A 26,262-nucleotide genomic window follows, 5' to 3' on the forward strand; every position below is an offset into this window, starting at 1 on the left:
TGTGGAGTTCACAGGCGAACAGAATCGTCTCTTCTCTTCAAAGAGTTAAGTAGCAGCTCCTGAGGCTAAGTGGCTGCAACCTGGTTGGGGGCATGTCTTAGAGATGTACTTTCATTGAAAGATGCTTTTAACGTTTTCTAAATATTTTTCTGTTGACAATCTGCTGAAAAACATTAGCTGCCCATATCAATAGCTATTATTATGATTCCTCATTACTATCATTTTAGTTTAGTAATGGGGGTAGTGGAGTTTGAGGGGGATTCAAGTCACCTCCATACCAATTCCAGCACATCAAGAAGAGATTGTACCAACTTCCAGTTATAAAATAAGTAAGTTAGGGGATGAAAGGCAGAGCATTGGGAATGTAGTCACTAATACTGTAATACCTTTGTAAGGTAACAGATGGTAACCACATTTATCATGGTGAGCATTTCGTAATGTATATAATTGTTAAATCAGTATGTTGTATACCTGAAAGTAATATAATATTGTATGACATTTGCACTTTTAAAAAAGGGGGCGATTTTATCACCCTGACTCCTCCCCACTCTTTTCCAGTGGTCTCACCCAGGAGGGGATCCGCGTTAACATGACTTTTCCCCCTCTTCTCTGTGGTATCTCCAAAGAGAGGACTGTACCACTCTAATTCCATCTATTTTAGCCCTCCCGCCTCGGCAAGGAGGGGGACTATACCATCCTAAATTCTTCTTTCCTTGGAGTGACATCAACCGGGAGGAAAATGTGTTCTGACTCCCCCACGCAGTGGTATCTCCCTTGCAGATCAGGACACATGTCCCCTCCCCACGAGGATAGGGGTTGGCACCTCTGCTTCTGTAAACTTTTCACAGACCTATAGGATCCAGTGTCAAAGACCAGCTCCTCAGAAGCTTGCCCTGCGAAGGTGTCTCCTCCTGAACGCCCCCCGCCCCCGCCTTCTGTGGAACAGCCCAGTGTACGGAATGGACGCCAAGATGGCTGCCCCCGTGGAGGAACGCCTGACGCAGCCATGTTCCTCGCCCGCCCGGCAATGCCACTCCGGACAAAGTCTCCCCCGACCTAAAATTGCGCCTCGTTCGGGGCGAGTGGGCCACAGCCTCACACCCCTTACGCTCGTGTGCGAGACCAACAGCCCCAGAAGGGACAGTGTCGGCGTGAGGACAGGAAACGGAAGTGGCCCTCAGAGGCTGTTTAAAGTCTTGTTGGCGCGCGGCGCAAAAGCTTGTGCACGAGGATTTATGGCGTGACAGTCATCAGTGATTTTGAGGTGATGGGTTTGTTGGCTTTCGGGAATGATAAATTGTCAGTTTGTAGGGTCAGTTGGTGAGGAATTAAAAGAATCTGGTGAATGGGAATTTATGCGGGTCTGGGAAGGGGGCTTCCGGGGTAGTCAGTTTTTAGATTCCTTGCTGTGTCTTGTCAAGTCATAATACTGTGTGTGCTAAGATTTTTCCGAATCAGTCTCCCTAGACGTTTGCTAATTTTATTAGCCTTTCCAGACAACCAACTTTTGGCCTAGTTGATCCTCTCTGATGGACCTTTGTTTTCTATTTCTTTAATTTCTGCTCTTATCTGTGCTATTTTCCTTTTATCTACCTTTTTAAATTGGGTGTTATTTCATTAATTGTTTAGCCTTCTTTCTAAAAAAAATTTGAGTGCATGAATTTCCCTTTAAGAATCTTTTTAGCTGTATTGCACAAAATTTTATATACACCATCTTATTACTGAGCTTCGTTTTTGTCTTTTTTAAAATTTATTTTTTACATTAACGCTTTTGGGAGGGTTGACATTTCTATTAAATCTTATCCACGGAGATGGTATGTCTGTGACTATTTTATATTCGTCAGTTTTTAAAAACTTTTAGAATTGTATAGGTCCAGTTCCTTAAAAAGTTGACTTTACATATTTTATATATTTCTTGCTATCATTACAAATTTTTTTTCCTGTTTTCATTTGATTGTTGCTATTATAGAGGAAAAACTATCTGCTCTTACAATTTTATCTTATATCCAGCCCCTTATCAAATTACCCTGTGAATTCTAGCAGAATCTGGTATGTTCTATGTATAAAATCATTACTGGCAAAGAAAGCTACATTTTTATGTCTTTGCAATATTTATTCTGATTGATTTATCTTGGGTGAGCTACAGCCAGCAAAACAACTTTGAGTTGTATCAGACATCCCTATCTTGTTAATTTTAGTAGTGAGAGCTTCATCATTTTACTTTTTAGCATAGTATTTCAGGGCTGTGTTTTGTAAATGATTTTTTGTAATATTTAAGTGATATGCTTCTTCCCTAATTTTAGTTTGAGTTTTTATTATTAATGACTGCTGAATTGTGTCAAATACTTTTTTGCATAAGTTAATAGCCACGTACACCCCCACCCCCAATTTGTTGATTTAAAAAATAATATTATTAATGTGGAACCATCTTCTGGAAAGAGGAGGCTAAGAGCTTCCTATAGAAGAATTTAAGGGGGACTTTCCATCCTAAAATGGCAAAATAATTAAAGAAGGAAGAAGAGATACCTTTCATTCAGTTTACCAGGTTTGTAGGTTTCTTGCCTCCACTTCCACCTACCACATCCCCATGGACAAGTCCTTCCCCTGCCCACCCCATGGGGCTTCTGCAGCATTCATTGCCCCATTTCCACCCTCCCAACAAACCCAGACATGCCTTGAACCTTGAATTGAGGGATGGTCTGGTTGTGTAAGGTATGAAGCCCCTGGAGGAGCCATTCAAAGAGTACTCTGAACTCATTAATTTGACTCCAATCATGACTGTTTCCATAGTCCACTCTAACTCTCAGAGTGGGGGTTGCTAAACTTTGTGAGGGTGAATATGGATGACAATAATGACATGGATACTGTCCTTTTAGGATTTATTGGTGACTCTGTGGAGCTGTTGAGTTTTCCCTATACTGGAGGCTGCATTCATTCTGAACACAGCTCACAAAGAAACCCCCCACACTCGAGCTTTGGAAGGTGGGCTGAGACCCAGGGTGAACATGCTAGCAAATGGGAAATCACCCCAGAGGTTCCCGGCCCTGGTTTCAGGACAACCTGGCAGATCATTTGAGGTAAGGAGGGTGAGCCTACATTTTGCCTGTTTTTTTCTTAAATAAATTTTAATTTTGAGATAATTGTAGATTCAAATGCAGTATACCATTTACCCAGTTTCCCCCAATGGTAACATCTTACAAAACCTTGGTACTATATCACAAACAGAATATTGCCATACAGAACATTTCTGTCAGAAGGATCCCTCAGGTTATCCCCTTAATAGCCACACCTACTTCCCACCACACCTACTCCCTCAACTCCCCTGGCAACCACTAATCTGTGCTCCAGTTCTAGAATTTTGTCATTTCAAGAATGTTATATAAATGGAATCATACAGTGTAACCTTTTGGGATTGGCTTTTTTTTTTAACTCAGCATAATTCTCTGGAGATTCATACAAATTGTTGCATTGAATAGTTTGTTCCTTCTTATTGCTGAATAGTATTCCATGGTATGGATGTACCACTGTTTACTTAACCAGCCACTAGTTGAAGGACATCTTTGTTGTTTCCAGTTTTTGGCTATTGTGAATAAAGATGCTAAGATTGTATAAGGTTTTTGTATGGGATGAATGCACGTGAGTGCAATTGCTGGGTTATGTACTAAGATACTAAGCACATTTAAAACAATTAATTGACAATATTTTTAGTGTAGTTTCAGATTTACAGAATAATTAAGAAAATAGTATATATATATAGTTCCATATATATCATGTCCCGCCATCTAGGGTGATGGCAGGAGAACGATCACCAAAGGCCTGGTTCGTTAGGAATCTTTATTATGGGCGTCCGAGCATCCATCTAGCGAAAGGCAAAAGCAAAAAACAACCACCACCACTTCCTCCAGGGCAGCAGCTTATATAGCATATCCCAACCAATCAGCTGACTGATCACGCGCCAGGTTCAGTCTTATTGGAAGCATGTGAAAAGCATGCTATGAGCACGAGCACGGAAATGGGGACAAACCAATTATGGAGACTTCCTTATGTGCTGAGCTGTAGGGCCAGGAAGGGTGGTGTCTAGGAAGCAGGCGCCATCTTTAGGGCGTTGTCCAGTTAAGGTGGGGCTCAGCCTCGGCCGTAGGCCGGGCCCCCACATCTCCCCCTTTATTGTTTTATAACCAAAGGGCTGTCGGGATCATGCCTGTCTTAGGTCGTCCGGAGTCTGCGGCATTCTTACCCGTCCTCAGGCAACAGACAGCTTAGGTCTGCGCCCTGTCTTAGGTTGATATGCGCAGCTCCCGATCTTACCCGTCCTTGACTACTGATCCAGCATATTAAGCCATACTCTAGGGGAGATGCCTTCCTCTAGTGCTGCCATGGCCTGCAACAGGACCTTCCGTTCTCCCTGTTGCTGTTTTTGTATGGAACAGACTTTCCTCCCAAGCAGGAGGAGGCCCACAATTAGCAATATTCCTATGACACCTACACCTGACCAGGCTTTGGTGGCGTTTAACACAGTTTCAGCTATTTGAGCTACAGAGAGCATCTCTACCTTCTTGGAGCTAACATTCAAAATTTCTAACCGTAGCTGAGTGGTGAGCTCTTCAAGCTCACTGGACCAATTTGTGGTTAACATCTTGCCTAACTGTCTGGACAAGTTGGCAGCTTTAGAATAATTATGAAAAGGAATACCAGTAATACACCCCCGTATAAGAATGGACTCAGCCCACAGACAAAACCTCCCCCAAGAGGTCCAGTTGTTCTTGAAGAAGGTTCATGCGTTGGTTGACCAAGGCCATCCCATTCTTAAAATGGCCGTTGATGACGTTCTGTATTGTCATTGCCGAGGCAGTGGCCTGGGACAGACCATTCAGCGTCTCTGCTGTAGGAATGGTGATAGCGCGGCGGTGGCTGCAGCTGTAGCGGCCACCGAGGTGGCAACGGCCAAGGCAAAGGCTGCAGAGATGCCGAAGTCTCTCTTGTACCGGGAGTGGCAGAGGCCACGCCTTCACCACTCCCCACAGCATTCTCGGCTCCGCTGTCGCCTGCTGTAGGATCCACGGCAGGAGCAGAAGCAGTGCGATCATCTTGTACCTCCACTCCGGGGTTTTCCACTCTGCGTATCAGACGTTCAGGCACCCAAACGGGGTTCTGCTGGTCCTGTGGAAAAACACAAACTGAGCCTCGGGTCCAGATTATCACTGCGTCTGGGCCTTTCTATGTTCCTTCCAACACATCCTTCCACAAAACTTTAGGCATGTGTTTTGGATTGGATTTTTGGCCGTGCCGTTCTGCTGCACTGCGGCCATTTTTGTCCAGTGTTAAAAAGTTTAAAATGAATAATATGATGTTTAATTTGTCTCTGGGGGATCTAAAGTCTTCTCCTATTCCCCCTTTTTGTTTATATAAGGCATTCTTGAGGGTGAGGTGGGTGCGTTCCACCATACCCTGACCCTGAGGGTTGTAGGCAATGCCGGTAGTATGTTTGATGTCTAGAGTTTTGACAAAGGTAAGGAATGGTTTGAATGAATACGCTGGCCCATTGTCCGTTTTCAGATGCTTGGGCTTTCCCCAGGCCGAAAATGCTTGCAAACAATGGGAAATGACATCCCGAGATTTCTCCCCCATGTGGCAGGATGCAAAGATAACACCTGAGCAGGTGTCCACAGACACATGAACATATTTCATCCTGCCAGATTCGGGGATGTGAGTGACATCCATTTGCCAAATGTGGTTGGGAAGCAATCCTTTTGGGTTAACCCCTATGGGGGTAGGGGGAAGAAGCGATACACACCACTTGCAGCTGACCACTATGGCTCTCGCCTGTTCTCTAGTGATCTGGAATTTCAGGCGGAGGGTGGTGGCATTAGCATGAAATTTCTTGTGAAATAGATTGGCCTGTTCCACAGGGTCTGTTACCACAAACATAGTAGATTCCCTAGTCAGGGAATCTGCGCGATGGTTTCCCTTGGCGAGGGGCCCCGGAAGGGAGGTATGAGCTCTTATATGTCCAATGAAAAAGGGGTCTGAACGGTCCCAAATTATCTGCTGTAGGCATCTAAGAATATTTAAGACGGATGAGGAGGGGTTAATGTGACCTGCGCACTCTATTGCAGAGACAGCATTCACTACATACTGGCTGTCTGATAGAAGGTTAAAGGGTTCCTTTGGAAAGAGCTCAAATGCTCGCATCACTGCCAATAGTTCTGTCTGTTGGGCCGAGGTAGTCGCGAAATTGAAGGTCCACGAGCCATCATCAGTGACTATGGCCCCAATGCCAGTTTTAGAACCATCAGTGAACAGTACTCTTACTTTAGGTATGGGTTTATGTCTGGTGTTTCTCGGGAAAACAACTGGGTTAGACAAGCAAAATTGTAGCCACGGATGCTTTGGGTAATGATTGTCAAAGGAGGCTTGAGAGACGGTGTGTACAATGGCCCATGTGTCACAACAAGAGGCAAGGCACTCTAACTGTGTCGCTGAGTATGGAGTTATGATAATAGAGGGCGCTATTCCAAAGGTTTTGATTGCCACCTTGATTCCCTTGAGGATTAAGTCCGCTATAGACTGTGGGTACCAAATCAAGTTTTTCCTGGTGAATGAGCTAAATACACCCACAGAAGGGGTCCCTCTTGCCAGAGCACGCCTGTGGGGCTATGATTGCTGGGAAGCGTAATAAAGGAAAGAGGCTTCTGATAATTTATTCTATCCACTTGAGCAAGTTCTAAACGGAATTGGACGAGTTCCAATGCCCTTCTTGCCTGATCAGTAAGTGAGCGGGGTGATGTTAGATCTGGGTCACCTCTCAGTATAGCATAGAGAGGTTGGAGCTCTTCATCAGTAAGCTTTAGGTAGGGTTGCACCCAATTTATATCACCAAGCCGTTTCTGGAAATCATTAAGATTTTTTAGGTGATCTGTCCTTATAACTATTTTCAAGGGTCTGGCCAGGGTGCTTTCTAATCTCATTCCTAAATAACTCTTGGCACTAGTCTTCTGGATTTTTTCTGGGGCTATAGCCAGGCCCCATTTTTGGAAGTGCAACTGCAAGAAACAGACCTTGCTCTAGCTCCCTGCTGCTCTCATGACACAAAAGGATGTCATCCATATAATGATAGATGATCATGTTAGGAAACTTTCCTCTGACAACTGACAAAGCCTTACTCACATATAGTTGACACATAGTGGGACTATTGGCCATTCCCTGCGGTAATACTCTCCATTCATAGCACTCATCTGGGCAGTCATGGTTAATGGCAGGTATGGTAAAGGCAAATTTGGCACAATCTTCAGGGTGAAGGGGGATAGAAAAGAATCAGTCTTTGATATCCACAACTATCGTTTTCCAATCCTTAGGCAGGGCCATGGGCAGTGGCAAACCCAGTTGTATTGAGCCCATAAGCACCATCTGCTTATTTACAGCCCTAAGGTCATGTAAAAGCCTCCACTTCCCTGTTTTCTTTCTTATCACAAAAATAGGTGTGTTCCAGGGGGAGGTAGAGGCCTGAATATGCTTGGCAGCAAGCTGCTCCTGTACTAAAGTGTGGGCTGCTTCCTTCCTCTCTTTAGTAAGGGGCCACTGAGGAACCCACACAGGATTCTCAGATCGCCACTGAATCTTTATTTGCTGTTCTCCTTCAGTGGCCCCGAGGAAAAACCCAGCCCAGGCCCTCCAAATCGACTGGGTGTAATGTTAGACAAAGGAATGGACTTTTCTCAACCCGACAAGTTCTTCCCAAGTCCACCTGTCCCGGGGTAGCCCTGTCTTTTCAGAGTGCAGTTAGACTGTTCGCTGTAGAAAGGTTCCGTGGTCAATTTGAGATTCATTTGGGTTAGTACATTTCTTCCCCAGAGGGACACGGGTATGTTTAGCAGGAAGGGTTGAATTATCCCCTCGTGCCCTTCTTGGTCCATCCAAGACAGTGAAGCAGCACTACATAGGGGCGCTTGGGCTATCCCGAGTCCTCTTAAGGTTTGTGCAGCTCAATTTAAAGGCCATTCCTTTGGCCATTCATCTTCCTTTATGATACTACGGTCTGCTCCTGTGTCCAGCAATCCTGAGAAATGCCTACCTCTGATCTCTAAGGTGTGCATGGGCCTGGTTCCCAAATCCAATGTAAGACAAGCCAGCGGAGCCCCAGAAGACCCAAACCCTTGCTATCCTCGAACAGCATTTTTATGAGCATACAAATCATGTTTGCTAGGAAGCATAAGAATTTGAGCAATGCGATCTCCTGGGCTAATAGTCATGATTCCTCGTGGGGAGGAGACCATAATTTTAACTATTCCTTCATAGTCTGGATCTATAACTCCTGGGTGTACTATTAACCCTGCTTTAGTAGTGGAGCTCCGGCCCAATAAGAGACCCACTGCTCCTTTTGCCAAAGGTCCCTTAAAATCTGACTCTACAACTTGAACTCCCATCTCAGGGGTCAATATGAGTCTAGTGGCAGCACAGATGTCCACTCCTGCGCTTCCTGCTGTTGCTCTCCGTGATCCCTTGGTGCTGGGTGAACTCCCTGATCTGTCAAAGGGTGGTGAGTTCTGGGTATCTGTTGAACCACCCCATACATTTGCGGGCCCTGAGGTGGAGGGCCCCTCCTCCCGTTTTTTGGCTCTTGAGGGGGCAGCGGTCGGCCTTCCACATCTACCACTGACCTACACTCACTGGCCCAGTGATTTCCTTTTCTACATCTCGGGCATAATCTTGGTTTGGGCCTGCTAGCAGGTTTGTTGGCTTCCTTCAACTTGGGACAATCTCTTTTCAAATGACCCATTTGTTTGCAGTAGAAACAGGCCCCAGGAGGGGTTGACCTGCCACGAGCATCTCTCAATCCCTGAGTTATGGCTGCGGCCATAACCTGTCCTTGCACCACGCTGTCATTAATGTCCCTACAAACCTTAATATAAGTACTCAGATCTTTGTTCTTCCAGGGTCTTATGGCCTCCCTACACCATTTGTTGGCCTGCTCATAGGCCAGCTGCTTCACAAGGGGCATAGCAGTATCAACATCACCAAATATGCGACCGGCTGTTTGCATCAGTCTGGCTAGAAAGTCTGCATATGGCTCATTAGATCCTTGCAACACCTTTGACAGCTGACCCTGTAGGTCACCTGTGCCTTGCAGCATCTTCCAGGCCCTCACTGCTGCTGCGGCTATTTGCATATATACCTCTGGGGGGAATCCTACCTGATTCTGTTGACCCAAATATGGACCCGTGCCCATCAACATGTCTAAGTTCCATTGATGATTACCTGCTGCGGCATTATGCTGAGCCGTGTCCTGTGAAAATTCTTGCCAGGCTGTCTTAAATGTCAGGTACTGACCTCCAGAGAGGGCTGCTCTTGCTACATTGGCCCAATCATCCGGTGTCAGATTAAGAGAAGCTACTGACTCCACTAAAGAAACAGTGAAAGCTGCCTGGGGGGCCATACGTTGTGGATGCTTCCTTCAGACTTTTAATGACCTTGAAATCTAGGGCTTGATGATACCTCTGTTGTGTATTAGGGTCTTCAAATACAGGGAAAGCGGCACTTCCTTGTTCTCTCAGCCACTCCCTCCACCCCCCTCTTTCTAGTCCTTGATTGCAATCACACGTACAACAACAGGGCTGTACATGATATGGGGGCGGTTCTGCAAATGAAGCCGGAGGAAGGGGGGGGGCTGACGGCACCATTTTCAAGGATGGTTTCGGGGTTGTTGAGTGGGGGGTGTCCTCCGACTCCTCTTCCTCTTTCTGTTGCCTCAGCTGTGTTAGGGAGGGATAACTGCGGGGGATAGGGTGTTCCTTCCTCTGGGCGATTCTAAGTCTCCTTATATGCTTTTCTAATTCCTCCCCCGATAGCTCCCCTTCCTCATCTGTAGATCCTCCTCGCTCGGACCCCCTCTCTGAGGTCCTAGCGGAGGATCTTTCCTCCCGGACATCTTCCAGGACTTCCTCCCCCTCTCCATTAGCCCTTAGGAGTGCCCGGAGTGGTTCCTCCACCCGCATCCTAGACACCTCTGAACCCATAGTGCGGAGGAAAGGAGGTTGACTCTATTCTAAGTTGAGGTTACGTGTGCCCGCGCTCGTACCCCTGAATTGAGTCTCCTTACAGCCTGAGAGTCCTCGCTAACTGGTTTTCGTCGCTTCCCACGAACTTTAGTCTACGTTGCTTTACCTGCAAACTTTCCACAGCGCTCTTATTCTTTCATGAGGAAACGCAGAAACATATACAGACTAAGATAGAACAAGACAAGGAACACAAAGGCTAAACACACACACCACAATTGCTTGCATTCGCACGACCTGATGTTGCTTTCACTTTGTCCCTGACCATACTCACCACTCTCCAAAATGTCAGTCACTCGTGTAACTCTTCCAAAGGGTGTCCACTCAGATCGCCGCAGGGTGAGAAGTTCCACTCCATCCTCGGACGCCAGGTTTTCATCCCGGGTTTCAGCACCAGCTATCGCATCCCGCCATCTAGGGCGATAGCAGGAGAACGATCACCGAAGGCCTGGTTTGTTAGGAATCTTTATTATGGGTGTCCGAGCATCCATCTAGCGAAAGGCAAAAGCAAAAAACAACAACCACCACTTCCTCCAGGGCAGCAGCTTATATAGCATATCCCAACCAATCAGCTGACTGATCACACGCCAGGTTCAGTCTTATTGGAAACATGTGAAAAGCATGCTATGAGCATGAGCACGGAAATGGGGACAAGCCAATCATGGAGACTTCCTTATGCGCTGAGCTGTAGGGCCAGGAAGGGTGGTGTCTAGGAAGCAGGTGCCATCTTTAGGGCGTTGTCCAGCTAGAGTGGGGCTCAGCCTCAGCCGTAGGCCGGGCCCCCACACATATAGTATTCTAACTCCACCTCCTTTGGCATAGTTTCCCCTATTATTAATATCCAAGTACATTTGTTATAATTAACCAATACTGAAACATTATTATTAATTATAGTCTACAGTTTATAGTAAGATTCACTCCATGTTGCATCCTCAATGGGTTTCAATGAATGCATAATGTAGTATATCTACTATTACAGTTTCTTGCAGAATTGTTTCCTCTGTGCTTCAGCTATTCATCCTTCCTTTCTTTCTTCTGGAACCTCCATCAACTACTGATTCTTTCACTGTCTGTTAGTTTTGCCTTTTCTAAAATGTCATGTAGTTTGGAATTATATAGCCTGTAGCCTTTTAAGATTGGCTTCTTTTATGTAGCAATTTGCATTTAAGGTTCCTCCACATCTTTTCAAGGCTTGATAGCTTGTTTATTTTTATCACTGAATAATATTCCATTGAATGGATGTGCCACAGTGTGCTTATCCATTTACCTATTGAAGGACATCTGGGTTGTTCCCAGTTTTTGGCTATTCATTATGAAGCTGCTATAAACATTTATGTATAGGTTATTGTATGGATATAAATTTTCAATTCATTTGGGTAAATAATTATGAGTGCAATTCCTGGGTTGTAAGACTATTTAGCTTTCTGATAAACTACCAAACTGTCTTCCAAAGTTATTCACCATTTTTTATTCTCACCAACAATGAGCATTGTTACTCCACATCCTTGTCAGCATTTGGTATTGTCAGTTTTTTGGATTTTAAAAATTCTAGTAGGTGTGTAATGGTATCTCACTGTTGTTTTAATTTACAATTCCCTAATGAAAAATTATGTTGAGCATAGTTTTATGTGCTAATTTGCCATCTGTATATTTTCTTTGGTCAAATGTCTATTCAGATCTTTTGCCCATTTTTAAAATTGGGATGTTTGTTTTCTTATTGTTTAGTTTAGTTTTTTTTTTGTATATTTTAAATATAAATCCTTTATCAGATAATGTGTTATGCAGATTTTTCTCCCATTCTGTGGCTTGTCTCTTTATTGTATTAACAGTGTCTTTCAGAGAGCAGAATTTACAAATTTTAATAAAGTCCAAGTTGTAAATTTTTCTTAAGTTTGGTGTTTTATTTCTATTTTTAACATTGAAGTATAATTGACATATGATACCCTATTATATTCAGGTATACATGAAAATGATTTGAAATTTTTATACATTATGAAATGATCCCCATGATAAGTATAGTTATCATGTGTCTCCAAAGTTATAATATTATTCATGATACTCCCTGTGCTGTACTTTTTTATTTTAATTTTTTTTGGTATCATTAATATACACTTAGATGAACAACACTGTGGTTACTAGATTCCCCCCATTATCAAGTCCCGCCCACATACCCCATTACAGTCATTGTCCATCAGTGTAGTAAGATGCTATAGAATCACTACTTGTCTTCTCTGTGCTATACTGCCTTCCCCGTGCCCCCCCAGTAAATTATGTGTGCTAATCATAATGCCCCTTTTTCCCCTTATCCCTCCCTTCCCACCCATCCTCCCCAGTCCCTTTCCCTTTGATAACTGTTAGTCCATTCTTGGGTTCTGTGAGTCTGCTGCTGTTTTGTTCCTTCAGTTTTTTCTTTTTTCTTATACTCCACATTTGAGTGAAATCATTTGATACTTGTCTTTCTCCGCTTGGCTTATTTCACTGAGCATAATACCCTCTAGTTGCATCCATGTTGTTGCAAATGGTAGTATTTGTTTTCTTCTTATGGCTGAATAATATTCCATTGTGTATATGTACCATGTCTTCTTTATTCATTCATCTACTGATGGACACTTAGATTGCTTCCATATATTGGCTATTGTAAATAGTGCTGCAATAAACATAGGGGTGACTTTGTTGTATTTTAAACCATTGCCAAACCCAAGATCACTTAGGTTTTCTCCTGTTATCTTATAGACATTTTATAGTTTCACGTTTTGCATATAGTTATAAGATCCATTTAGAGTTAATTTTTGTGTAAGGACTGTGTCTAGATTTTTTTTTGCATATAGATGTCCAATTATTTCAGCGCTTTTTGTTGAAAGAGGTATCCTTTCTTCTTTGAATTGACTTTGCTCCCTTGTCAAAAATTGGTTGACTATATTTGTGTGGTCTATGGCTGTCTATTTATTCCATTGATGTATTTGTCTTTTCTTTAACCAATATTATGTTGTCTTATTTTTTTAAGTATAATAGACTTACAATATTATATTAGTTTCAGGTGTACAGCATAATTATTTGATATTTGTATATAGCACAAAATGATCACCAGGTTAGTCTAGTTAACATCAATCTCCATATGTAGTTATAATATTTTTTTCTTGTGATGAGACCTTTATGATTTACTTTCAGCAATTTTCAAATATGTAATACAGTATTATTAGCTGTAGTTGCCATGCTGTACATTACATCCCCCTGACTTATTTTATAACTAGAAGTTTGTACTTTTTGACTACCTTTGCCTATTTTGCCTGCCCCCCAACCTCTGCCTTTGGCAACCACCTATCTGGTTTTTTTTATCTATGAGCTTAGTTTTTTTTTTAGACTCCACATATGAGTAAGATCATATGGTATTTTTCTTTCTCTGTCTGACTTCATTTAGCATAATGCCTTCAAGATCCATCCATGTTCTTTTAGATGGCAAAATTTCCTCCTTTTTTATAGCTGAATTATATACATACACACACACACAGAACACACTACATCTTCTTTATCTGTTCATCTGTCAATGGACACTTAAGTTGTTTCCATATCTTGGCTATATTAAATAATGCTGAAATGAACATGTGGGGTGCATGTATCTTTTTGAGTTAATATGTTCCCTTTCTTCAGATAAATACCCACAAGTGGAATTACTGGATCATGTCATTATTCTTTTTTAAATTTTTTTATGGAACCTCCATACTGGTTTCCGTAGTGGCTACAGCAGTTTACATTCCCACCAACAGTGTACAGCTTCCTCACCAACACTTGTGATCTTGTCTTTTTGATAATAGCCATTCTAACAGGTGTGAGGTGATATTTCATTATGGTTTTTATTTGTGTCTCCCTAATAATTAGTAACATTACACATCATTTCATGTACCTGCTGGCTGTCTTTGTTTCTTCTTGGGAAAAATGTTAGTTCATATCCTCTGCACATTGTTTAATTGGATTGTTTGTTTTTTGCTATTGAGTTGTGAGTTATTTATATATTTTCGATATTAGCCCCTTATCAGATACACAATTGATAGATATTTTTTCCCATTCAATAGGTTGCCTTTTCATTTTGTTGATGATTTCCTTTGCTGTGCAGAAGCTGTTTAGTTCAGTGTAGTCCCACGTGTTTATTTTTGCTTTTGGAGTCAAATCCAAAAAATCATTGCCAAGACTAATGTTAGGAAGCTTACTGCCTGTGGTTTCTTCTAGGAGTTCTATGGTTTCAGTTTTTACATTCAAGGTTTTAAACTGTTTTGAGTTAATTTTTGTGTGTAGTGTAACACAGAGACACAATTTCTTTTTTTTTGTGTGTGTATGTCTGTCTGGTTCTTCCATCACCATTTACTGAAGAGACTGTCCTTTCCCCATTGAATATTCTTGCCCCCTTTGTGATAAATTAATTGGCCATATATGTGTGGGATTATTTCTGGGTTGTTCTGTTGATCTATGTGTCTGTTCTTATGCTAATAATATATTGTTTTAATTACTACAGCTTTGTAATATAGTTTGAACTTAGAGAGCATAATGCCTCCAACATCTTCTTTCTTAAGAATCCTACTGGGTTGCAGTATTTTTTTTAATTTTGGTATCATTCATCTACAATTATATGAGGAACATTATGTTTACTAGACTCCCCCCTTCAGCAAATCCCCCCCACATACCCCATTAGTCACTGTCCATCAGCGTAGTAAGATGCTGTAGAATCACTCCTCCTCTTCTCTCTGTTGCACAGCCGTCCCTGTGCCCCCCCACATTATACATGCTAATCGTAAGGCCCCCTTTCTTCTTCCTCCCCCTTATCTCTCCCTACCCATCCATCCTCCCCAGTCCCTTTCCCTTTGGTAACTGTTAGTCCATTCTTGGGTTCTGTGATTCTCCTGCTGTTTTGTTCCTTCAGTTTTTCCTTTGTTCTTATATACCACATATGAGTGAAATCATTTGGTACATGTCTTTCTCTGCATGGCTTATTTCACTGAGCATAATACCCTCTAGCTCCATCCATGTTATTGCAAATGGTAGGGTTTGTTTTCTTCTTATGGCTGAATAATATTCCATTGTGTATATGTACCACATCTTCTTTATCCATTCATCTACTGATGGACACTTAGGTTGCATCCATTTCTTGGCTATTGTAAATAGTGCTTTGATAAACATAGGGGTGCATCTGTCTTTTTCAAATTGGGCTGCTGCATTCTTAGGGTAAATTCCTAGAAGTGGAATTCCTGGGTCAAATGGTATTTGTATTTTCAGCATTTTGAGGAACCTCCATACTGCTTTCCACAATGGTTGAACTAATTTACATCCCCACCAGCAGTGTAGGAGGGTTCCCCTTTCTCCACAACCTTGCCAACATTTGTTGTTGTTTATCTTTTGTATGGTGGTCATCCTTACTGGTGTGAGGTGATATCTCATTGTGGTTTTAATTTGCATTTCTCTGATGACAAGCGATGTTGAGCATCTTTTCATGTGTCTGTTGGCCATCTGAATTTCTTCTTTGGAGAACTGTCTGTTCAGCTCCTCTGACCATTTTTTAATTGGATTATTTGCTTTTTGTTTGTTGAGGTGGGTGAGCTCTTTATATATTTTGGACATCAAGCCTTTATTGGATCTGTCATTTATGTATATATTCTCCCATACTGTAGGATGCCTTTTTGTTCTATTGATGGTGTCCTTTGCTGTACAGAAGCTTTTCAGCTTGATATATTCCCACTTGTTCATTGTGCTTTTGTTTCCCTTGCCCGTGGAGATATGTTTATGAAGAAGTCGCTCATGTTTATGTCCAAGAGATTTTTGCCTATGTTTTTTTCTAAGAGTTTTATGGTTTCATGACTTACATTCAGGTCTTTGATCCATTTCGAATTAACTTTTGTACATGGGGTTAGACAATGATCCAGTTTCATTCTCTTACATGTAGCTGTCCAGTTTTGCCAACACCAACTATTGAAGAGGCTGTCATTTCCCCATTGTATGTCCATTGCTCCTTTATCGTATATTAATTGACCATATATGTTTGGGTTAATGTCTGGAGTCTCTATTCTGTTCCACTGGTCTGTGGGTGTGTTCTTGTGCCAGTACCAAATTGCCTTGATTTCTGTGGCTTTGTAGTAGAGCGTGAAGTTGGGGAGCGAGATCTTTCTCACTTTATTCTTCCTTCTCAGGATTGCTTTGGCTATTCGGGGTCTTTTGTGGTTCCATAAGAATTTTAGAACTATTTGTTCCAGTTTGTTGAAGAATGCTGTTGGTAATTTGATAGGGATTGCATTAAATCTGTATATTGCTTTGGGCAGGATGGCCATTTTGACAATATTAATGCTTCCTAGCCAAGAGCATGGGATGAGTTTCCATTTCTTAGTGTCCTCTTTAATTTCTCTTGAGAGTGTCTTATAGTTTTCAGGATATAGGTCTTTCACTTCCTTGGTTAGGTTTATTCCTAAGTATTTATTCGTTTTGATGCAATTGTGAGTGGAATTGTTTTCCTGATTTCTCTTTCTATTAGTTCATTGTTAGTGTATAGGAAAGCCGCAGATTTCTGTATAGTAATTTTGTATCCTTCAACTTTGCTGTATTCTGATATCAGTTCTAGAAGTTTTGGATTGGAGTCTTTAGGGTTTTTTATGCAAATAGTGACAATTTGACTTTGTCTTTACCGATCTGGATTCCTTCTATTTCTTTGTTTTGTCTAATTGCCATGGCTAGGACCTCCAGTACTATGTTGAATGACAGTGGGGAGAGTGGGCATCCCTGTCTTGTTCCTGATCTTAGGAGAAATGCTTTCAGCTTCTCGCTGTTCAGTATAATGTTGGCTGTGGGTTTTTCATATATGGCCTTTATTATGTTGAGGTACTTGCCCTCTATACCCATTTTGCTGAGAGTTTTTATCATGAATGGATGTTGAATTTTGTTGAATACTTTTTCAGCATCTGTGGAGATGATCATGTGATTTTTGTCCTTTTTGTTGATGTGGTGGATGATGTTGATGGATTTTCGAATGTTGTACCATCCTTTCATCCCTGAGATGAATCCCACTTGATCATGGTGTGTGATCCTCTTGATGTGTTTTTGAATTTGTTTGCTAATATTTTTTGAGTATTTTTGCATCTATGTTCATCAGGGATATTGGTATGTAATTTTCTTTTTTGGTTTGGTCTTTGCCTGGTTTTGGTATTAGGGTGATGCTGGCTTCATAGAATGATTCTGGAAGTATTCCCTCTTCTTTTATTTCTTGGAAAATCTTAAGGAGAATGGGTATTATGTCTTCTCTGTATGTCTGATAAAATTCCGAGGTAAATCCATCTGGCCTGGGTTTTTTTTTCTTGGGTAGTTTTTTGATTACTGCTTCAATTTCTTTGCTCATAATTGGTTTGTTTAGATTTTGTGTTTCTTCCTTGGTCAGTCTTGGAAGGTTGTATTTTTCTAGGAAATTGTCCATTTCTTCTAGGTTTTCCAGCTTGTTAGCATATAGTTTTTTGTAGTATTTTCTAATAATTCATTGTATTTCTGTGGGGTTCGTCATGATTTTTCCTTTCTCATTTCTGATTCTGTTGATGTGTGTAGATTCTCTTTTTCTTTTCATAAGTCTGGCTAGGGGCTTATCTATTTTGTTTATTTTGTCAAAGAACCAGCTCTTGATTTCATTAATTTTTTTCTTCTCAATTTTATTTATTTGTTCAATTTATTCTTCTCAATTTTATTTATTTGTTCTCTGATCTTTATTATGTCCCTCTTTCTGCTGACTTTCGGCCTCATTTGTTCTTCTTTTTCCAATCTCTGTAATTGTGTCTTTAGACTATTCATTTGGAATTGTTCTTCCTTCTTTAAATATGCCTAGATTTCTGTATACTTTCCTCTTAAGACTGCTTTTGCTGCATCCCACAGAAGTTGGGGCTTTGTGTTGTTGTTGTCATTTGTTTCCATATATTGCTTGATCTCTATTTTGATTTGGTCATTGATCCATTGATTATTTAGGAGCATGTTGTTAAGCCTCCATGTATTTGTGAGCCTTTTTGCTTTCTTTGTACAATTCATTTCTAGTTTTATACCTTTGTGGTCTGAGAATTTGGTTGGTAGAATTTCAGTCTTTTTGAATTTACTGAGGCTCTTGTTGCTCCTCAGCAACAAGAAGGCGGAGGGGGTGGGGATAAGCAGGACCAGCCTGTTATCCCCAGGGTCTGAGCGAGAGGGCAAGTGTCAACGGCTCGGTCACCCTCCCCAGAGATCCAGGGAAAACAAAACCACACCAAGCCGGGAGATGTGTCAGCCTTGGAGGCGCGGCAAAACTCAGCTTTATTGCATCAGAGGCTTAGTTATATAGGGGAAGATAAGGAATAGCAGAAGCCAATGGGAATTGATTATCTCATCTGTCAGTAGGGTCTTAGGCAGGTTTTAGGTTAGGTGGGGAGATGGAGTTAGGGCTAAGAGTGAGTGCGCGGGAAGTCAGTTGGGCCGCCAATGCAGAAGTAATGAGGGAGGGTGGAAATCCCCAGCCTGTGGCCTTTTCTTGGTTACAAGCCTAAAAGAGGCAAAAGGTCCCAACAATTCCCCCTTTTTGTTTTATAAATCCTCTGGGATGTCCCGGCAGGCAAGGCCCCTGTCTTAGGTTGTCCCCCTCTGGGGATCTTACCCGTCACTGGGTACCTTGCAGCTCCTCGGTTGTCCCAAGCTTACAAATCCCCCGAGGCCTGTCTTAGGTTGTCTCCACTTTGGAGATGTTACCCATCATGGGCACATGGGGAGATAGTCGGGCAAACAATGGACACTGCTGCATCATAAGGCTCACAGCAACTGTAGGGGGTCTCTGGTATTGTACTTGCACTCTCATCAACTGAATTGGTTCAGTTATTTTTTGGACAAACTGGATAATCTTGTTAACAAGGCAGGGCCCAAAAGTGAAAAGTAGGAGCAAAAGAAGGATGGGACCAAGGAGGGGCAGAAGATAGGGTAACAAGCTATATAACTCAGTCTAAAGAAAATTGGCTTGTAATTCTTGTCTGCGTCTCTCGAGATCTTCTTGAAGTTGTTTGACCTTATTTTGGACTATTGCAGAGCGGTTCGCATAGAAGTAGCATTCTTCCTGTAAAAAGAGACATAAGCCTCCCTTTTCAGCTGTGAGGAGGTCAAGCCCCCTACGGTTCTGTAGGACTACTTCTGCGAGGGAATCTAATTGTGCTTGAAGGGCAGGAATTGTGCTGGCTACAGCTTGTATGTCATCAATCATCTGTTGAGAAAGGGCTTTATAATAATGTAGGGAGGTCCCTAATCCTGCTGTCCCTGTGGTAGTTCCGATGGCCACTCCAAGGCCTAAAAGCAGGGAGATAACCTGAATGGCCCTTTTTGGTCTATCTCTGATGTGGTCTAAAGCAGGAATAGGGAGGCACTGATTATTAGGGACCACTCCAATGTCAGGGAAAATTACAGCTGGAGCACAAAGCCCCGTCCAGCCTGTCAGGAGAAAGCCAAACACGTCTCCCCCACAAATGAAGACTGTTCCATTAGGGGGACGGAGAAGAGTATTGTTCACAGTAATATTTTGTTGGCAAAAGGAATAGTGGATTCGACCTACATCTATCCCACTAGTATTATCAGAACAGGGTCAGCTTTGAAGCATGGGCCTTTAGGGGAGAGAGGGTCTAGATAGACCCCAGAGCTTGAGGGCAATAGTGGGCACTGGGGCTCAGTCTGTGACAGGTTAACAAGAAGAGCATTGACTCGTAATGATCCTGGCTTCAAGCACAGCCAGCAATCTTTAGCTAAATCAGGATTAGTTGTGTTGAGTAAGGTAAAAGCAGCCTGTATGATTGATTGTGTCTCAGGAACAAGAAGCAATTCTCCCCTGATCTCTGGGAGGCTAAGAGGGTGGTAAATCGGGGGATTTGGTCTTCAATCAGCCTGTCTATCAGTTTTTTAATTTGGTGCTGTCGAACCTGATCTTGGACTCCGCCCCCATCAGAGATGCCTATAGGGGCAACTCGATTCCAGCAGGCATGAGCTCCCCTATTCTCTTGACAGTCAGCATATTTAGTCTTGCCTTCTGTCAGAATCGCATACCAGTATGTTTTGTTACGGTGAGTGCAGGGGCTAACCTCCTGATAGCATGTAGCATGAATGGAGGCTTGAAAAGTGGTGCAAGGACAATTAGAGTGGGGTTTCCCTGGGATGGGTGAGGATACTTTGGGGCCTTGCCAACATTTGTGATCGAGAACCCTTCCAGGGCATCCATTTTCTCTCCCTTTTGTAAGAGTAGCTGCCCGTTGCCCATTAGGGCAGGTTTTGGTAGAAGTATAACAGGTTATGGGGGAGGGGTCTTGGCAAAAGCACAGGCCGTGCAGGGGTCTCTGATGGTCTTTCGTAGTATGGCCCTTGCTTGACTGGGATCTCCAAATCCTGTCTTAGCTAATGGGAGATTCATCGCTATTAACAGGAAGACCAGCATCATTGGGTTCATTGTGGACTCTGAAAGAGAGAGAGAAGAGAGATATCCTCAGGAGGCGAGGGGCCTTCTGGGTCATCATTGACATCAGTGAACTCCCCCTCTGTAGGAGGGTAATACTTGAGATCCCTTGCGGGGACCCAGATCGGCCTTTTTTCATTGGTCGAAAAGACACAGCCGAATCCCCTTCCAGCTGTAATGAGGGGGTCTAGGCTCCTCTATTCTCCAGCAAGGGCGTCCTTCCATCGGGCTCTAATTGTCCAATAAGTAACAGTTGTTGTCCAGTGCTTTTGAAAAGGCGTGAAGTGTTTGCCTTTGGCAAAATTTAAAATATTCAGAGTAAGTGATGCCATCTTTAGTTGATCATGGGGGGGGGAGTGTTCCCCCTTTTTGTTTTATTAATTGACCTTTGAGGATATGATTGTGTTTTTCTACGATTGCTTGTCCTTTAGGGTTATAAGGAATTCCAGTGGTATGAAAAATTTGCTATTTCCTCAAGAATTCAGTAAAAGATCTACTGATAAAGCAGGGACCATTATCGGTTTTGATTTGGTCTGGCAAGCCAAGGATGGCAAAGCACTGGAGAAAATGGCTTATGGCATGTTTGGATTTTTCTCTCGTATGGGCTGTAGCCCAACAGGCCTGGAGAAGGTATCAACTGTTAGAAATATGTATCTAAGCTTCCCAGAAGGGGCAAAATGTGTGACATCAGTCTGCCAAAGATTATTGGGCCTCAGGCCTCGAGGGTTCACTCCGCCCTTTTGAAGCGGAGGAACCTGTAGAAAGGGCTGGCATGATTTACATGTTCTAATGATCTTTTTAAAGTTTCTGACAGGGACTTGAGGGAACTGATGGTGTAGTCCCCTCCAATTAGTGTGTGTAAGTTGATGAAAAGAGGTGGCCTCCTGTACCGTGTAGGCTGAAGCTAGTCGGTCTGCAAGAGCATTTCCCCTCGATAAAAAGCTTGGCAAGTCCTGATGTCCCCTTAAATGTTGTACAAAAAGGGGAACTAGTCTCTGTTTTAACAAATGGCGGGCTTGAATCATTAAAGGAGTGATGGGATTATTATCAAGTCTGATGTGAGGGCCCACAAGGTTGGGCAGTAGATTGACAATGTAAAGGCTATCAGAAAACAGATTAAGAGGGCCTTGGATCTCAGACAGAGCTAAAAAAACAGCATAAAGCTCTTTAAACTGGGCAGAGCCCTGTACCTCATGAAAGAGGGTTATGGCTGGAGGGCACTCACTTGTGCCTGGGGGGAACATTACCATAGAGGCTCCCTGTTTACCCCCATCGGTAAAAACAGAGGGGAAAGAGGCGTCTGCCTCAGTGAGGAACATTTTAGGCGGCTGCCACGCCAATTGGCCAAAAGAACTCATCCACCCATAGGGACCATAGTGACAGTCCACTATCCCCAGAAAGCCCTCCATGGCCATTGCCAATCTGGAATTATTTCTCTGTAGCCATGAGAAATCATTGACCTGAAAAGGGATGATCAAAGAGTGGGGTTCACACCCGAAAATACAGACAGAAAGATCTCGTCCCTTGACAATGCAGTCAGCCATTTGATCCACTATAGAGTACACTCAGGGTGCCCCTCCCACAGATAGATGTATCCAATGTATGGGATCTCCCTCCTGAGCCAAAAGGGCAGTGAGGAGGGTCTCTCCCGCCATAATATAGAGGGTTAGTGGCAAATTTGGATTATATCTTTTTAAGGCAGCATTATCAATAGCATGTTGAACTTTTGTCAATGTGTCTCTATGTATAGGAGTTAAAGTCACTGTTGAGGCTAGGTTAAGGCCTTTTAATAGGTTGAAAAGAGGGGTAAGATCAGCTGTGGTTATAGGAGTCCTGGGCCTCATCCAATTGATTTCCCCCAGCAGTTTCTGGAGCTGTGGTAGTGTATACACATCCTGAACACATAACTGGGGCTTAACAGGGGAAACAACATCTAATGTTAAAGTAGTCCCCAAAATTTTAAAAGGAGCTACCTGTTGAACTTTATCTGGGGCAATTTGAAAGTTGTAGTTTTTGAGCAGGGAAAGGCACCTTTAAAAGAGGTCATCTAATTTGCAGGAACAAGTGGCCCCCAAGATAATATCATCTATATATATGTAAAAGAGTATGTCAGATTCCTCTCTGCTTGTTGCTGGCATTCCTCTTTATACAAAGCAAACCACGTAATATAAAGGGGGCCAGGGAGAACCGCCCGGGCAAGAGCCCTCCAATCTGCAGCGGTGCATGGATGGTGAGCAAGTCCCTGGATGATGGTCTCAGTCCAAGGAGCATTGGGGCTGTCCTCAAGAACGGCCTTCTTTAACTCCTTAAGGTCACCTGGCTCCCAAGGGTACCAGGGGGCAGGGCAGTTACCTCAGGGATTAACATAGACAGGAAATAGCTGACATGGCCCTAGGTCAGGTTGTGGGTGGAGCCCTGGATTCTCTTGAGGTGGACAACCAACAGGAGAGCACAAGTCCTTATATGGGAGAGGAGCTGAAACCCCTGCCCATTGGTATGGGGGAGGGGGAGCTGATGGTGATTTGAAAGGGTTAGAAGGGGAACTAGAACCAGGAAGTGGTGGGTACAAGGGGGCTGTAGATTTGGGAGGCCAGGGAGCAGCATCAAATGGGTTGGTGGTGTGGCCGCTTCGATCCTTCTTAGGCTCTTTATCACTCTCCTGGCCTGAAGGGGTGGTTTCGGGTGGGGGCAGAGGACCCAATTTTCCCCGAGAGGGGGCCCTTGCTCCAGTGGCCTCTTATCTCCTGAATCCTTAGCGGGTGGTTTGGGAGGCCAGGGAGGGAAGCAACTCTTCAAGGCTGCCAAAGTGGAGAAAGTCCCTAGAGGGGGGATTTCACCCCTGTTAACCTGGGCCTTGAGCACGAGCTGCTCTACCCGATCCCAAGTCTCCCAGTCAAAGAAATTACTCTCCAGTAACCATGGGGCGACCTTAACTAAAATCTCCCAGGTCTTGATAACCTGACTATCAGAAAGCTCTAAGCCCCTGCTTTTGAGAAGGACCCTAAGGGACTCAAGGGAAGGATCAGGCTTTGAGGAAGTTTGTCCCACCATAGTTTATGGGAATACACTTACCCATGGTCCGATTAGCTCGTCAGTGAAGCGTTCCTCACACGGGGCACCAGTTGTTGCTCCTCAGCAACAAGAAGGTGGGGTGTGTGTGTGTGTGTGTGACAAGCAGGACCAGCCTGTTATCCCCGGGGGCTGAGTGAGAGGGCAAGTATTGACGGCTCGGTCACCCTCCCCAGAGATCTGGGGAAAACAAAACCACACCAAGCCGGGAGATGTGTCAGCCTTGGAGGCACAGCAAAACTCAGCTTTATTGCATCAGAGGCTTAGTTATATAGGGGAAGATAAGGAAATAGCAGAAACCAATGGGAATTGATTATCTCATCTGTCACTAGGGTCTTAGGCAGGTTTTAGGTTAGGTGGGGAGGCAGAGTTAGGGCTAAGAGTGCGTGTGTGGAAACTCAGTTGGGCCACGAATGCGTAAGTAATGAGGGAGGGTGGAAATCCCCAGCCTGCAGCCTTTTCTTGGTTACAAGCCTGAAAGAGGCAAAAGGTCCCAACAGGCTCTTTTTGTGGCCTAGTATGTGGTCTATTTTGGAGAATGTTCCATGTGCACTTGAGAAGAATGTGTATCCTGTTGCTTTTGGCTGTAAAGTTCTATAGATGTCTTTTAGGTCCATCTGTTCTAGTGTGTTTTTCAGTGCCTCTGTGTCCTTACTTATTTTCTATCTGGTGGATCTGTACTGTGGAGTGAGTGGTGTGTTGAAGTCTCCCAAAATGAATGCATTGCATCCTATTTCCTCCTTTAAGTCTGTTAGTATTTGTTTCACATATGTTGGTGCTCATGTATTGGGTGCATATATATTTATAATGGTTATATACTCTTGTTGGATTGACCCCTTTATCATTATATAATGTCCTTCTTTATCTCTTGTGACTTTCTTTGTTTTGAAGTCTATTTTGTCTGATACTAGTACTGCAACACCTTTTTTCTCCTGGTTGTTTGCATGAAATATCTTTTTCCATCCCTTGACTTTTAGTCTGTGCATGTCTTTGGGTTTCATGTGAGCCTCTTGTAAGCAGCATATGGATGGGTCTTGCTTTTTTTATCCATTATATTACTCTGTGTCTTTTGATTGGTGCATTCAGTCCATTTACATTTAGGGTGATTATTGAAAGATGTGTACTTATTGCAATTGCAGGCTTTAGGTTCGTGGTTACCAATGGTTCACGGTTAGCTTCTTTTCTATCTTAATGTCTAACTGAACTCTCTTATTGAGCTATTACAAACACAGTCTGATGATTCTTTATTTCTCTCCCTTATTCTTCCTCCTCCATTCTTTGTATGTTAGGTGTTTTATTTTGTGCTCTTTTGTGTTTCCTTTGAATGCTTTTGTGGGTAGTTGATTTTATTTTTTGCCTTTAGTTAGTATTTGGTTGTTCTGCTTTCTTTGCTGTGATTTTATTTTCTCTGGGGACATCTGTTTAGTCTTATGGGTGCTTCCATCTAGAGCAGTCCTTCTAAAATACCCTGTAGAAGTGGTTTGTTTGAGGCAAATTCCCTCAACTTTTGCTTGTCTGGGAATTGTTTAATCTGTCCTTCATATTTAAATGATAATCGAGCTGGATACAGTATCCTTGGTTCAAGGCCCTTCTGTTTCATTGCATTATATATATCATGCCATTCTCTTCTGGAATGTAGGGTTTCTGTTGAGAAGTCTGATGATAGCCTGATGGGTTTTCCTTTGTAGGTGAACTTTTCTCTCTCTCTGGCTGCCTTTAATACTGTGTCCTTTTCCTTGATTTTTTCCATTTTAATTATTATGTGTCTGGGTGTTGTCCTCCTTGGGTCCCTTGTGTTGGGAGTTCTGTATGCTTCTGTTGTCTGAGAGACTATTTCCTCCCCAGTTTGGGGAAGTTTTCAGCAATAATTTCTTCAAATACCCTTTCTATCCCTTTTTCTCTCTTCGTCTTCCTCTGGTACCCCTATAATGCAGATATTGTTCCTTTTGGATTGGTCACACAGTTCTCTTAATATTCTTTCATTTCTGGAGATCTCTCTGCATTAGCTTCTCTGTGTTCCTGTTCTCTGATTTCTATTCCATTAATGGCCTCTTGCATCTCATCCATTCTGCTTTTAAGTCCTTCCAGAGATTGTTTTATTTCTGTATTCTCCCTCCTTAGCTCTTGCATGTTTCCCTGCAAGTCCATCAGCATGGTTATGACCTTTATTTTGAATTCTTTTCCAGGAATTTTGGTTAAATCTATCTCCCCAGGTTCCCTCTTACAGGAAGATGTCTGGATTATTCTGGTCTGGATCAAATTCTTCCGCCTTTTCATGGTGATAAAGGTTGTCGTGGGCAGTTGGCGCATGTGTTTGTGTCAGGTGGGAGAACCAAGTCCCTTTCCACTTGCCCTGGCCTTCCTTTCCTTGGAGAACTGTGACCCCTAGTGGCTTGTGCTGGGCAGTTGCTCACAGGTGGGGTCTCTGATTCGTGCCTGGGCCACTATGGAGTGAGCTCTGCGCAGTTGCTGTGAGCATGGCCGCTTTCAGGGTGCTGCTCTGCTATGACGGGGCCATGCTGGAGGGGGAACGGGCAGCAGTCTGTTTATTGCTGTGAGTGGCCTCAGAGCTGCACTGCCACCCAGGGGGTTAGGGCACCCGGAGTTCCCTGGGTTTCCCAGCTGCTGGGCTGAGTGTGTTGGGATGCCTCTGTCCAGCTGTGAGGCTCCTGTCCCTTT

At 43.2% G+C, this 26,262-nt stretch overlaps 2 protein-coding genes across 15 annotated transcripts in view; one reads left to right on the forward strand and one right to left on the reverse strand.

The window, feature by feature from the left end:
* Positions 1 to 953: 953 nt before the first annotated feature.
* ZNF157 (zinc finger protein 157) overlaps positions 954 to 26,262 on the forward strand; it is an 89,498-nt gene continuing 64,189 nt past the window's right edge. For 4 of the 13 annotated variants that reach the window (XM_073227723.1, XM_073227724.1, XM_017671258.3 and 1 more), the window contains exons 1-2: positions 956 to 1,264; positions 2,877 to 3,077. In XM_073227723.1, the coding sequence (XP_073083824.1) occupies positions 3,016 to 3,077 (62 nt within the window). In that variant the 5' untranslated portion in view covers positions 956 to 1,264; positions 2,877 to 3,015. Of the gene's footprint in view, positions 1,265 to 2,876; positions 3,078 to 26,262 lie in introns of those variants that run through there. The other 9 variants (XM_073227726.1, XM_073227730.1, XM_073227727.1 and 6 more) reach the window with 4 other exon arrangements.
* LOC140847402 (endogenous retrovirus group K member 10 Gag polyprotein-like) lies at positions 3,153 to 25,785 on the reverse strand. 2 transcript variants are annotated; one of them, XR_012127386.1, is made up of 3 exons: positions 23,587 to 25,785; positions 10,327 to 10,466; positions 3,153 to 5,160 (listed from the first exon to the last, which is right to left on the reverse strand). XR_012127386.1 is itself a non-coding variant. In XM_073227641.1 (2 exons), exon 2 carries the CDS (start codon positions 9,431 to 9,433, stop codon positions 8,432 to 8,434), a length of 1,002 nt encoding a protein of 333 aa, XP_073083742.1. In that variant the 5' UTR covers positions 9,434 to 10,466; positions 23,587 to 25,785; the 3' UTR covers positions 3,153 to 8,431. The 2 variants fall into 2 exon arrangements, 1 of the variants encoding a protein (XP_073083742.1); XM_073227641.1 differs by having other exon boundaries at positions 3,153 to 10,466.

The sequence above is a fragment of the Manis javanica genome, chromosome X, assembly GCF_040802235.1.
Source record: "Manis javanica isolate MJ-LG chromosome X, MJ_LKY, whole genome shotgun sequence".
Taxonomy (NCBI): domain Eukaryota; kingdom Metazoa; phylum Chordata; class Mammalia; order Pholidota; family Manidae; genus Manis; species Manis javanica.

Bases quoted from the DNA above. Each gene is read 5' to 3' on its own strand.
- LOC140847402 (XM_073227641.1), bottom strand. From the start codon at position 9,433: ATGGCCCCCCAGGCAGCTTTCACTGTTTCTTTAGTGGAGTCAGTAGCT.